At 43.3% G+C, this 14321-nt stretch overlaps 1 protein-coding gene across 3 annotated transcripts in view; it reads left to right on the top strand.

Moving 5' to 3' along the window:
• The window catches only part of AARS1 (alanyl-tRNA synthetase 1), a 53717-nt gene that overhangs the window by 30591 nt on the left and 8805 nt on the right, over nt 1-14321 (top strand). The window contains exons 1-11 of one of the 3 annotated variants that reach the window (XM_026011662.2): nt 158-278; nt 3108-3272; nt 7142-7330; nt 7685-7830; nt 9193-9384; nt 10365-10509; nt 10863-11008; nt 11943-12051; nt 12206-12356; nt 13058-13182; nt 13612-13756. In XM_026011662.2, coding sequence (XP_025867447.1) covers nt 3129-3272; nt 7142-7330; nt 7685-7830; nt 9193-9384; nt 10365-10509; nt 10863-11008; nt 11943-12051; nt 12206-12356; nt 13058-13182; nt 13612-13756 — 1492 coding nt within the window. In that variant the 5' untranslated portion in view covers nt 158-278; nt 3108-3128. Of the gene's footprint in view, nt 1-157; nt 594-3107; nt 3273-7141; nt 7331-7684; nt 7831-9192; nt 9385-10364; nt 10510-10862; nt 11009-11942; nt 12052-12205; nt 12357-13057; nt 13183-13611; nt 13757-14321 lie in introns of those variants that run through there. The other 2 variants (XM_026011663.2, XM_072731538.1) reach the window with 2 other exon arrangements.

The raw sequence follows: 14321 nt of genomic DNA, 5'->3' as shown, positions 1-14321 counted from the left end.
CTACCTCCAGAAGACCGCAACCTCGCCGGTCACGTGACATATCCCGACCCTCGTTTTCCCGGCCATTGCGTCAGCCGGCTTAGGGCCGCCTTCCTGGAAACCGACTCGTAAGCTGATTCGTTCCCGTAGTTGATTGGCAGATGGGTTGATCAATAAAGTTCTCGGGACTGAAAGGCTGGGCGGGGCTCTTTCCATCCGCGCGCGTCATTGGGCGGGGCTGTGCGGGTTGCTGTCTGTCGTGGCTCCGGGCCGGTGCCGCGGAGTGTCTGTGGGTGCAGGTAAGCCGGGCTCCCGGCGGTGGGCTGTGAGGGAGGAGTCAGGGACCGCGACCCTCGGGAGAAGCAGAAGGGCCTCCGAGAGTTTTGCGACGCCGCTGGAGCGGCCGGGTCGGGCCTGAAGGCGGGGCCGCCGCAGCGGGCTCCGGGGGCCCGGCCCCACGAGGCCTCTGGAGCCGGGAGCGCCGGGGACGGAGTGGCCTCGGGTGGCCTTGCCGAGGACCTAGACTTCGCGAGGATCACGATTGCCATTGACTACGCGCCCAAAGCTGTGGTTTTCTCTCCCCCGGTTTTAATCCTCCAGGAACGGACGAGGAGGTGGGGTGGGGTGGGATGGGGCGGGGTGGGTGGTCCAAGGTGGTCTAGATGGGTGGAATTCCCTCTGAGCCATTTCCTAAATTCTTAAAACTAGTGAAGTAGCCGACGCTGGTTCAGGTTCATCTGAAAACACTTTCTGTGCCCCATCAAGTTCAGCTGTTACTTCCAAAAGAGCCTGCATTTTCCCGTGTGCTTTAAATTCACTTAACTATTCGCTGTTAAAGGATCATACCTAATCCTGAAATACTTATTTAGCAGTGGTTGTACTAGATGTTGAGGATGTACCCCTGATGGGAAGATGGACTTTGAACAAGCAGTCCAATGCGTGTGGAAGGTATGAAGGAAGACGCCTGGAGCTACGAGAATAAAAATAGGATCTCGTCAAGAAGGAGAGAGAAAGCTTCCTTAAATAGGTCTCTTTGGAATTGATCTGTCACAATTGAGGAATTCTAGGGAATGGGAAAAGTGGAGTAGGGTAGACAGCTTACTTGGCAAATGAAGAGCGCGTTGAAAGATCTGTGGCTGGAGCCTTAAACCCAAAGGCCAGTGTGATTAAAGGTACCCAAGACCTTTATAGCCTCTGCTGGGAAGTGGACTCTGAGGACCATCCTTTATCCCAACCTTCCAGTGCATATACAATATAGACAGCCTTCCAGTATATATTGAATAAATGAACTTGTGATGGTGACATGGCTTTTAAGAGTCCTTGCCTCTGTAGGGCTTATTGTCAATATATTGGATCCTTTTGTCATACATTTCGCAGTTCTTTCTGTATGACTGTCACTCTGTTGAGGGCATAGCCTCATTCATATCGGTTCCCAGCACAGTGTGCATTTATATATGTTGAATGAATAAACGAAATGGGACATTTATGTGTCTTTTGGAATACAGCTGATTTACCTCAGCCCGTTTAGAGGAGGAGCAATGAAAATTTTGAAACTGCTGTGATGCTACTCAGTCAGAATTGGCACTGTATATTTATTTTTGCCACCGTTAAGACTCATTGAGTGCCACGATGAGAAGGGACCAGGAGGAATGTGGTGTGGCAAAGTTTCTAAAAATCCTAGCCTTGGCTCCTTATGGATATGAGAGTCCTTATCTGTGGGAGTTTTAGTCCTCTCTTTGTCTCTTTCAGCCAGTTTCACCATCTTTTTGCCCGAAGGGCTTTATTGGAGTAATGAGTTGATTGAATTGTGGAATAAATTGTTTGAAATTGTGGTTAAGGATAAATCTGAATCAGAGTCCCTTGTTCACTATGTATGTCTTTATCTTCCTTAGAAGAAGGGGGGAAAAACTTGGCACTAAGTGACCTAAAGTAATAGCATCCATCCATGTTCCTTTAGGGCTTTCCACTTTACAGATTGCTTCCAAATATTGGATAGAAAAAAAAAAACAAAAAACAAATATTGGATAGATTTTGAGTCTCACAACACCTGGGCAGAGTAGATACTACTTTTTTACCAAAAGAAACATATTGGGGATAAAGTCACTTATTTAAGGTTAGAGTTGGGTCTAGAATTCTAGAGACTAATGTCAGCCAGATGGTTCCCATTTTTCCAGATGCCGAGTGCTGCATGCCATGACAGCTCCATGCCAGTGATTGGGATCCTCCACCAAGGGCTGTTACTTTTCCACAACCTGCCTCTCAGGAAAATCATAATAGATGAGAAAGAGCTTTGAAATTGTCAAGTTGTTTTCTAATTTCTCTCTCTTCCGATTCCCTTTCTCTTTTACTGACCCTGAGCTCTACCTCCTTAGTGTGGCTGCAACATCCTCGCCCCCTAGGAATCTAACTGGCAGTCTGCCAATTGTTCTAGGGGTGCTTAGGCTAGGTGGAGGCAGGTATAGTCCTGCTTGCAGGCAGTTCCTTGTATAGCGAGGCCCCAGGTTCTCTGCTGTTGACAGCAGCCTCCCAAAGACAGGCCAAACCTAGAGACCCTGGCTTTAGGGATAATGGGACTTTGCATGATCTAGGCATGTAGATGAGCACGGAGCTGAAAGGGGCTTTAGAGTTCATCTCATAAGGACCCCTCCATTTGTTGGTGAAGTGAAGTAACTCCATTAAGCTTTTATAGCTAGGACTGGAACCCAGGTCTCCTGAACATCCCCCCATGCCTAGTAGGCTTCTCTGCTGGACTGTAAACCATGAGATTTTTATTCCCATTTCTTAATTCCTGGCCTAGGCCATGGCACAGAGGATGCATTACACATCTTCATATTTGGAATAAGTGAATACAGGAAGAAAATTCTCCTGCTCTACTTGATGTCTTGGTGTATTGAAACTATTGAGGTTGGCATGGGAAAGAAGAACATGTGGGGCTGTTAGCTGCTGTGTGCAGCAAATTTTGCTTCGATGATGATTTTAGCCTCAGATGTTACAACATAGAGGTTTTAGGATCAAACAGATTACCAGTGCCCTGCTTTGACTTGGCCTGTGGAGCCAGGAGTCTTGTGTAATACCTACTTATCTCTTAGTCACAGTTCCTCTAATTTCCTTCATTTTTCTCTGATTAGTTCCGTAGGGCTACTTTCAAGATGGACTCGACCCTAACAGCAAGTGAAATCCGGCAGCGATTTATAGATTTCTTCAAGAGAAATGAGCACACCTATGTTCACTCATCTGCCACCATCCCATTGGATGATCCCACTTTGCTTTTTGCCAATGCGGGCATGAACCAGGTAAGGGTTTTTACCTTTTTCTTAAATTTTTTTTAATATATATATTTTTTTAAGTAAGCTCTCTGCCCAAGGTGGAGTTTGAACTCAAGACCCCAAGATCAAGAGTCACATTCCCTACCTAGTGAGCCAGCCAGGTGCCCCTAGTTTGCGTTTTCTTCTAAGTAAAGAACTGTTTTATTAGTCATTGGCTAGGTTAATCTTGCTGAGCCATGAAGAGACCTATTAATTCCACTTTCGTGATTCTCCTTCAACTCTTAATTATCCTTGTTTTTTTTTTTTTCTTTTTTCTCTTTCTTCCTTTTTTTTTTTTTTTTTGTTAAAGATTTATTTATTTATTTGAGAGAGAGTGCACAGCAGAGGGGGCAAGCAGGAGAAGGAGAAGCAGGGGTCCCAGGACCCTGGGATCATGACCTTAGCCAAAGGCAGGTGCTTAATGGACTGAACCAGCAAGGCATGCCTCCCTCCCCTTGTTTTTTCCTTTATAAAATTAGTGAGTTCTTCAAGATTCTTTCAAAGCTCTGCTTTTTTTTTTTTTTTTTTTAAGATTTATTTATTCATAGACACAGAGAGAGGGGGGGCAGGGACACAGACAGAGGGAGAAGCAGGCTCCACGCAGGGAGCCCAATGTGGGACTCGATCCCGGGTCTCCAGGATCACACCCCAGGCTGCAGGTGGTGCCAAACCGCTCTGCCTCCGGGGCTGCCCAGAGCTCTGCTTTCATTTCCATTCTGAGCCATGCAGCTTTATTGACTTTAAAAATTTGTTTTTATTTTTTTTAAGATTTATTTATTTAGAAAGAGCATGCACATGTAGGGTTGTGGGGGTGGAGGGGAGGGGCAGAGGGAAAGGAGGGAAAAATTCAGGCTGACTCTTCCATTCAGCTCAAAGCCCCATGTGGGGCTCAATCCCATGACCCTGAGACCATGACGAGCCAAAATCAAGAGTCAGACGCCTAACAGACTCAGCCACCCAGGTGCCTCTATTGATTTTTTTTTTTTTTTAACTCTTAAAGCTACTGTCCCCAATACCAATTTGGATCTACTGCTGTAGAAACTTTATTAGTAGGATTTATGTTTGGGGCAGTTGAACTATAACAGATAACTTGAAAGTTTTGTTGTGATATTGAAAACTGTTTGTCAGGCTGACTGTGGACTGGAAGTGGATTCAGGTTACATAGTCCCCTCAGGGTTTTCCTTTCGTGGTTCTCTTGGAGCCCGGCTTAGCCTAGTGAACCCACTGGCTCTTAGAATGTGGCTCACTTTGCACTGTGATAAGTTGACATTTTCTTTTCTTTCCTGGCATAGAAAATTAAAAGCAGTGGGGGGAACATTTTCCATCTTTTATAATAACAGTAACTGTGAAATCATACATATGTTTTCAGTGATATGTGTAAGTCCTTTGTATAAACCTAGAATAGGGGGCACTAATTTTATGTGGACTTGGAAGGTGATGGGTTTTCTGGAACACTGGAAAAGTTCTATTCTAGTGAGGCATTCCTAGGCATGGGTTTTGTCTTCTCCCACATGCTCCGACTAGGTAGGAGAACCGTGGAAGTCCAGTGTTCTAATGTACTCTGAATAATAGTAATTATTAGACTGTTGTATGTAGCACTTACTATGATGTGCTAGGCACTCTTCTATGTCCTATACGTATGCTGACTCATTTCATCCTCACTCTGTACTGAAGCACTAACAGCTCAAGTAAACTGCCCAACCTGACATAGCTGGTGAATGCTGGAGTGTGGTTTTGAACCCCAGGTAGTCATTTGCTTAACTTTTGTGCTATACTGCCTCTTAATCAGAAATACCTTGATGGGGTTTTGCCCCCCCCCCCCTTTTTAAAAACATTTTAAAAATAGTATTTATTAGGCATCTGCCCTTTTTTAGGTACTATGCCAGGTGCTAGATACACAAAGATAAGTAGTAGAGTTTTTGCTTTTAAGGAGTTCATGGTCTAGTTCATAACTGTCCAATAGAGGGCACCCCAGGTGGCTCAGCGGCTTAGTGCCGCCTTCAGCCCAGGCCTGATCATGGAGACCTGGGATGAGTCCCAAGTCTGGCTCCCTGCATGGAGCCTGCTTCTCCCTCTGCCTGTGTCTCTGCCTCTCTCTTGCTCTCTCTCTCTCTTTCTTTCTGTTTCTCATGAATAAATAAAATCTTTAAAAAAAAAAAGAAAGAATTGTCCAGTGGAACTTTCTGCAGTGATAGTAATGTTCTATAGCTGGGTTGCCCAATATGGCAGCTACCAGCCATGTATGTTTTTTTTTTTCCTTTTTTAGATTTTAAAAATTAATTAATTTTTTAAAGTAAGCTCTACACTTGGTGTGGGACTCGAACTTACAACCCCCAGATCAGAGTTGCATGCTCCACCAATTGAGCCAGCTAGGCACACCCCAACCCCATGCATGATTATTGAGCTGGTGTGACTGAGGAACTGAATTTTTTGTTTTTAAATATTTTTAATTAATTACTAACAATTTCATTTTAATTAATTTTACAAGTCACAAGTGACTAGTGGTTACCAAATTGGACAGGTCTAGTGGGAAAATAAAGCAAAGTTACATAACAATGATACATCAAAGTCTAAGTTGATAAATCCTGAGAGCAAAATAATACCTTCTTTCTACAAGTCATTTGCCAAGTTGTGCTGATTTTACTCCCTTAATAGGTCTCAGTTTCTTTTCTTCCTTATCACCTTTACCATGAAGCCACTACATCAGTTTAAAAAAAAATTTTTTTTAAGATTTTATTTATTTATGAGAGACACAGAGAGAGGAGAGAGAGGGGCAGAGACACAGGCAGAGGGAGAAACAGGCTCCATGCAGGGAGCCCGACGGCGGGACCTGATCCCGGGACTCCAGGATCATGCCCTGGGCCGAAGGCAGGCGCTGAACCGCTGAGCCACCTGGGGATCCCCCTAAAAATTATTTTATTTATTTTCTTTTTAAGTCAACTCTAAGCTCAACTGGGGCTTGAATTCATGACCACAAGATCAAGAGTCACTTGTTCTACCGACTGAGCCAGCCAGGCGCCCCAACATATCACTTTTATTAATTAATTTATTTTTATTATTATTTTTTTAAGATTTTATTTGTTCATTCATGAGAGACAGGGCGGGGGGCCAGAGACACAGGCAGAAGGAGAAGCGGGTTCCATGCAGGGAGCCTGATGCAGGACTTGATCCTGGGACTCCAGGATCACGCCCTGGGCCGTAGGCAGGCACTAAATCGCTGAGCCACCCAGGGATCTCCCACATATCACTTTTATGTATTTTATTTTATTTTTAAAAATTTATTTATTTATTTATTTATTTTAAATTTTTTTTATTTATGATAGTTACACAGAGAGAGAGAGAGAGAGAGAGAGAGAGGCAGAGACACAGGCAGAGGGAGAAGCAGGCTCCATGCACCGGGAGCCCGATGTGGGATTCGATCCCGGGCCTCCAGGATCGCGCCCTGGGCCAAAGGCAGGCACTAAACTGCTGTGCCACCCAGGGATCCCTATCACTTTTAGAATAAGTTCTTCCAGAAAGGTGTTCTAAGCCCCGACCACCGGAGACTTATGAGGAAGCGTGAGTTTCACTACATCAACCTCTGGCTGTTAGCACAGATCCAGCAGGCCTTCTCCTTGTATAGGTGGTGTTACTGGCAGTGGTGGGGACTGTGAGAGAACTAGGACCAGGGAAAAGCTGCTCCAAGATAGGATGCCTCTGCTGTGGCTCCATCAGGCCGCCTACCTCCCAAGTTTCTGTATTCCCGGCTAATTAAACCACAAACTGAACAGTTTATGTGTGGTCTCTTCTTGCCAGCATGTGACCACCTGATAGATCTGCATCTTCTTAAAAGTTGAAATGTTCCCTTTCTTTTTTAGTTCAAACCCATCTTTCTGAACACTATTGACCCATCTCACCCTATGGCAAAGCTGAGCAGAGCTGCCAATACCCAGAAATGCATCCGGGCTGGGGGCAAACACAATGATCTAGATGACGTTGGCAAGGATGTCTATCATCACACCTTCTTTGAGATGTTGGGCTCCTGGTCTTTTGGAGATTACTTCAAGGTAAGCTCAAAGAGAAGATTCCTTTGGGGTTTTGAGCAAAATGATCCTCTCCACTGAAGGAAATGGATTCCAATTTTGATTGTTATAAAATAGGAAGTATCATCTAGGAGATTCAGGAAAGAAGGATATTTATTAATACTAAGACTTCCTGAAAGTAGTACCTTTCACTTGATGTTTTCAGGTTACATTTTGGAGGTCTTGTATAAATTGATCCTGAATTTATTTGGCTGGGTTGATAGTGAAGATGTTGCAGTTTTATATTTGTGTTCCTAGGATCTGGGCATTTTCTACTCATACTAAATAGATTTTGGCTTGGCCACATTCCATGTCCTTTCTTTTTTTGTCTTTTTATAGGAATTGGCATGTAAGATGGCTCTGGAGCTTCTCACCCAAGAGTTTGGTATTCCAGTTGAGAGACTTTATGTTACTTACTTTGGTGGGGATGAAGCAGCTGGTTTAGAACCAGACCTAGAGTGCAAACAGATCTGGCAAAACTTAGGGTAAGAATGTATCTCACATGTTGAGTGTGGAGGAATAAAGGGATTTCTAACTTGGTGCCATAGTGGGGTATTAGAGTTTGGAGTGCATTGCCATTTCTTGTTTTGGGCTATACATTTTGAGATGGAGGTGGAAGTGACTGGGTGCAATATCCTTTAGTGCATTCCTTGCCTTTTTTATTTTATTTTTTAAAGATCCATTTATTTGAGAAAGAGACAGAGTGTGAGTAAGGGGAGAGGCAGAGGGAGAGGGAGAAAGAGAATCCCAAGCAGACTCCATGATGAGCAAGGAGCAGGAAGGGGGCATGACCCTGAGATCATGACCTGAGCCAAAGGCAGACGCTTAACTGACTGAGCCGCCTAGGTGCCCTACTCATTTTCTTATTCTTTTCACTCTTAGAAAAGCATAGCTTTTTACCACACTTAGCACAGTTTCTCAGTTTCATTCATTCATGTATTAATTAATTACTTTTACTCCAGGAATATTATTCCAGTCCAGCTTCCCCTGGTACCTGGTCTGAAACACCTACTTGGTTAGATTCTGTGGTCTACATGTACTTGGACATTTTGGGCAGTAATGCATGTGAACCTTAAATAGTACTCTTGGCTTAGGAATCCTGTTTTGCTTGGCTTGTGTATATCTCGACTCTGTTTATCCAGTATGCTCAATCTCTTTTGAGTGTTGTATTACCTAGCAGTTCTTAGCAGAGTCCAATATTTTTAAAATAATTTTAATCTTATTAAATTCCTTTTGGTATCATTTTAAGGTGAAACACTGGACTAAATTGGGACATAGAGAAGTGACTTGAAATACTCAGTAGGGGTTTTAATGCTTATACTGTTTCCATTTTTTTTAAATGTTTTATTTATTTTTTTTAAAGATTATATTTATTTATTCATGAGAGACACAGAAAGAGAGAGAGGCAGAGACACAGGCAGAGGGAGAAGCAGGCTCCACTCAGGGAGCCTGACGTGGAACTCAATCCCGGGTCCCCAGGATCACACCCTGGGCTGTAGGCAGCACTAAACCACTGCACCACCGGGGCTGCCCTGTTTCCATTTTTAAAATGAAAGAACATTTGCAAAGAAAGTGTTTGCTTAAATTCTGGTCCTGTTGAGCATAGGTGTTTTCATTTTTATGTGTTTCCTAGGCTCAATCCCTATCTTTGCCCATTTTTATTTAGTTTAAGAATGTAGCCCCTTATGTATATTTTGTATTCTATTATAGTCATCGCTTAGTCATTTTTTAACTTTATCTTTTTAAAAGCTGGAAATGCATAAGAATTTCCTTTTGTGGTGGATGCAAGTCTGGGCAAGAATCTTGTCAATAGCTATAACTGGGCTTGTCTTCCCTACCCTGTGCAGGCTGGATGACACCAAAATCCTCCCTGGCAACATGAAGGATAACTTCTGGGAGATGGGTGACACGGGCCCGTGTGGTCCCTGCAGTGAGATCCACTATGACCGGATTGGTGGCCGGGATGCTGCACACCTCGTCAACCAGGATGACCCCAATGTGCTGGAGATTTGGAACCTTGTGTTTATCCAGTATAACAGGTGGCCGTGGGGTCCTGAACTGTTCATGCTAATAGCAGCACCTTAAGCCAAGTAGAGAAAGAGGAACGCAACACAAGGCTGTCTTCTCATCCTCATCTTTGGGGACAGTGGAGTGGAGCTATAGAAGGCACTAAAGGCATCAGGGGATCTTGTGGACAATATTTAGATTTTATTTCTCAGGTTTTCCCTCTGATCTCTGGGACATGGTTGGATTTAATCTTTTGTTTTTTTATTATTATTTTTATTTTTGGATTTAATCTTTTGTAAATTACTTTTATTCCACATAGTACTCACTTCAAGACTATTCCTAATGTCATTTTTGCGGTAATTTGGACTGTGATTTGATTCGATTTTTTTTTTTTTTTTAAAGATTTTATTTATTTGACAGAGACAGAGTAGGTAGGAGAGAGAGGGAGAGAGAATCTGAAGCAGACTCTGGACTGAGCGCAGAGCATGATGTGGGGCTCGATCCCACAACATGAGATAGTGACCTGAGTCCAAACCAAGTTTTGGACGCTTAACCAGTGTATCCCCCCAGGCATCCCTATGGACTACAATTTTAAAGTTCATTAGCTTGAGGCTTGCCTCACTTTTTATTTTGAGATTTTATTTATTTGAGGAAGAGAGAAAGTGAGAGGGAGACCACACAAGTCGTGGGCAGGGGCAGAGGGAGAGGGAGAAGCAGACTCCCAACTGATCAGGGAACCTGATGCAGGACTCTGCCCCAGGACCCTGAGACCATGACCTGGGCTGAAGGCAGATACTTAACCAGTGGAGCCACCCAGGCACCCCTTGCCTCACTCTGTAATAGGCCCCAGAGTACTACTTCCTTTTTCCCCTCCACTCCCCTCCCTCCCACCAAACCAGACAGGCAAATGGCAAATAGAGCCTGCAATCTGTGCTATATAAGTGAGTTTTAACCAGTGGGGAGAGGTAGCACCCAGAGTAATTTCAATTTCCTCTTTCTCTGGATCTTGCAGGGAAAGCGATGGCATTTTGAAGCCTCTTCCTAAGAAAAGCATTGACACAGGGATGGGCCTGGAGCGACTGGTGTCTGTACTGCAAAATAAGATGTCCAACTATGACACTGACCTCTTTGTTCCTTACTTTGAAGCCATTCAGAAGGTACTGGTCCTATTGTAAACATTGCAGACTTCTGTGGAGGTGTCTAGGTGGGACTCTTAGCAGTACTGTCAGAGATAACATAATATCTTTGCCAGCTAAGAGTACCTGTGACCATCTGTCACTTTAATTGTTAATAACCTCAGAGGTTCTAGCACAAGTCGCTGTAGTTTGTTGAGTGCAGGGGCATGGCTAGAGGCTCTTTACCCCTGCTGTCACCTTTCTTGGTGTTAAAAGATCTGGCAAGAGGGTCATCCTTTTCTTCTATGTTCACTCAGTCCTCTTGGAACCTCCAGAGCAAGGCCATGCCAGAAGGGCTACTTCATAAAGAGCTTCCTCCTGGTTTTTATCTGTAGGGCACAGGTGCCCGGCCATACACTGGGAAAGTTGGTGCCGATGATGCTGATGGGATCGATATGGCCTATCGGGTACTGGCTGACCATGCCCGGACCATCACCGTGGCACTGGCCGATGGTGGCCGACCTGACAACACAGGACGGGGGTAAGTATGTTTGTTGTACATGGCATGGTGTTAGGATTGCCACTGAGTTTGTTGAGTCTCCATGGAACTTAAAGCCATTCTTTATTCTTTTATTTGTCTTAGGTAGTTGGAGGAATCCCTTTATTTATATTTTAAGGGATTAAGAGAGTTTTAGGTCGTGTTACAGAGTTGCCACTATATTAAATCTTTGCTGCTAAGTACAAGATAGGATACAGATTGTATTTTAGGTTGTCCAGTAGGATATTGGCAAGGAGGGAAGGGGTAGATACTGATAAGCCCCAGGCAATTTTATTACTGACGGGCAGTACCTGGGATTTGGGGCATCAGCCATCTGGGCTATACCTGCCTCCATCTCTGGATCAGCAGAATGTGGTAGAAAAACAAAGCAAAGTTATCTTTGATGCATATTTGTGGGTATATCCCTGAGTTTTCTGCGGGAATTAATGACCTCAGGGACACACGAAAAGCAGTCTTAGGGTCAAAGAAAGTCTCTGAAAGAAAAAACTAGTCAGGGCATCCCTGGTGGCGCAGCAGTTTAGCGCCGCCTGCAGCCCGGGGCGTGATCCTCGATCCCTGGATCGAGTCCCACGTCAGGCTCTCTGCATGGAGCCTGCTTCTCCCTCTGCCTGTGTCTCTGCCTCTCTCTCTCTCTGTGACTATAATAAATAATTAAAAATTAAAAAAAAAAATAAAACACACTGATTTAAAGAGTCATAACTAAAAAATAAATAAAAAAATAGTCATAGCTATAAATACTACTTATGAGTTTAGCCCTCTCTTACCTATACCATCTTTAAAAAAAAAAAAAAAAGAAAAAGAAAAAGAAAAAACTAGTCATGTTGCTTTGGGTAGAATTCTAAAAGCCCCGAATTAGAATTACCAAATGCTTACCTTGGAAAGTTGCCTACAGCAGATGGTTTTCTGCATTTTTCAGGTATGTGTTGAGACGGATTCTCCGCCGGGCTGTTCGATATTCCCATGAGAAACTCAATGCCAGCAGAGGGTTCTTTGCCACATTAGTAGATGTTGTCGTCCAGTCTTTGGTAGGTGTACCTCCCTGCTTAACTGTGTTCTGCTAATGCACAGAGCTTAGAGGGATGAGGTGGGAGTTAGCATACTGTTAATGAGAGTTTTGAGGGGGGTCACGGAATGTTCCCTGTCCTTATTGAGCCCACATCTCTGTTTCTCCTTTGCCAGGGAGATGCATTTCCTGAGCTGAAGAAAGACCCAGATATGGTAAAGGACATCATTAATGAAGAAGAAGTGCAATTTCTCAAGACTCTCAGCAGAGGGCGCCGCATCTTGGATAGGAAAATTCAGAGCCTGGGAGACTGTAATACCATTCCTGGTAAGGACCCATTTTATTCCAGGCTGGTTCTTCTGTCCAGAAGAGGCAAGCCCATTTTCAAAAATGACTGGAGTCCCGTGTCTCCAAGGGCTAAGGATAGCTTGGTTATATGGCTTTTACTATAAAATTGGGTTTATCATAAAACTATAAAAGTAATATGTTATTGTGGCAAAGTGTTTAAATAACACAGAAGTAAAAAATGAAAATTCTCTTTCCTAAACTCATTTTTCAGAGGTAACAGTTCTTACCTGTTGTTGTATAACTATTCAGGGCTTTTCTCTATTTGCATACACATGTATGTAGGGGCATATGTGTGTGTTTTCCAGCAAAAGGGGAACATATATACTATTTTGCAACTTGTCTTTCTTTTTTTTTTTTTTTTTTCTTCTTTTTTTACTAGACTGGAAAACTCCAAAAAAATTTTTTTTTTTTTACTTTTTATTGCAGCATAAGGTACAAGGGGAAAGCATGATGAATTTCCACAAACTGAGTACACTCATGTTCAGATTAAGAAACAACTTTACCAGGAGACCTCCTGTACTTCCTCCAGGTCAATTCTGAAGGATTTGATAGATTTTCTGACAAGTGAACAGAATCAATACTAACTTGCTTTGTCTCCAGTTCCTTCTGTCACTGCCAGCTTCCTTTGGAAAGGGTGGGGACTGTCGTGTCAATCTTACACAGTTCCCTTTGTGCTCCAGGGGACACTGCTTGGCTCCTCTATGACACCTATGGGTTTCCAGTGGATCTCACTGGACTGATTGCTGAAGAGAAAGGCATGGTGGTAGATATGGATGGATTTGAAGAGGAGAGGAAACTGGCCCAGGTAAAGAATTTGGGGAGTGAGCAGGAAACCCAGCACCAAACAAGGCAGGACTTGGCTACAAAGAACAAGAGTTTCCTTCCATTAAAGTCTTTGAAATTCTATTTTCCCCAAGACCAGTGAGTGTCAAACGAGAGCACTTTCGCCTCGGGGGATATTTGTCAATAATGTGTGAGGACACTTTGTGGTTTCTACAGCTGAGGGTAGGATGCTACTAGCATCAAGTGGTTAGAAGTCCAGGAGGCTGCTCAGTAACCTACAGTGGACAGCCACCCAGAACAAAGAATTACCTGGCCCTAAATGTCAGTAGTGCTAAGATTGAAAAACTGTTCTAGAGCTTTATATTGGGCATAGTTTAGCAATTTGAATTAGAATCTCAGAATCCTTTTTCCCACATTAGGGTAACTTCTGTTTATTTTCTCTTACTGGCAGCTGAAATCACAGGGCAAAGGAGCTGGTGGGGAAGACCTCATTATGCTGGACATCTATGCTATTGAAGAGCTCCGGGAGAAGGGTCTGGAAGCAACAGAGGATTCCCCAAAGTATAATTACCATTCGGACTCCAGTGGGAGTTATAGTACGTCCCTGTATTACTGTGTATACCTCTGTTGAGTCTTAAGATTAAGAACTTAGGGTATTTATCAGAGCCTCTCCTGCCTCTCCTGTAGTACTAGAGTCATGCTCTGCAATTTCATACTCCCAGAGACCCATGACAATTAATTTTTTAACTCTTTATTTGGGAATAATTATAGATTCATAGGACAGTCCTCATACTCTTTACCTAGTTTCCCCTAACTATAACACCTTTCAGGAAACCAGGAAATGGGCAATGATACAATCATCAGTGGCTGTTGAATTTTGCATCAAGGATAGCTGCATTCTAGGGGTGCCTGGCTGGTTCAGTTGGTAGATCATGTGACTTTTAATCTTAGGGTCTTGAGTTAAAGCCCTGCAGAAATTAATTAAATGAATAAATGAACGAATGGAATAGAATAGTGGCATTCTAAAGTTAAGCCTCAAAAGAAAGAAACAGGCAATGTAGTTTTTACTTTTGTTCTGTCAGAGATCCCTAAATCTATCCAAGCAAGCCCATAAAATGAATAAATTCTTTGTGAATTGACCTTGGGAGTAGGGAATTTATT

This window comes from Vulpes vulpes, chromosome 12 (genome assembly GCF_048418805.1).
Source record: "Vulpes vulpes isolate BD-2025 chromosome 12, VulVul3, whole genome shotgun sequence".
In the NCBI taxonomy this organism is placed as follows: Eukaryota; Metazoa; Chordata; class Mammalia; order Carnivora; family Canidae; genus Vulpes; species Vulpes vulpes.
The sequence above is the reverse complement of the archived record's forward strand: the minus strand, read 5'-3'. Positions and strand labels throughout refer to the sequence as shown.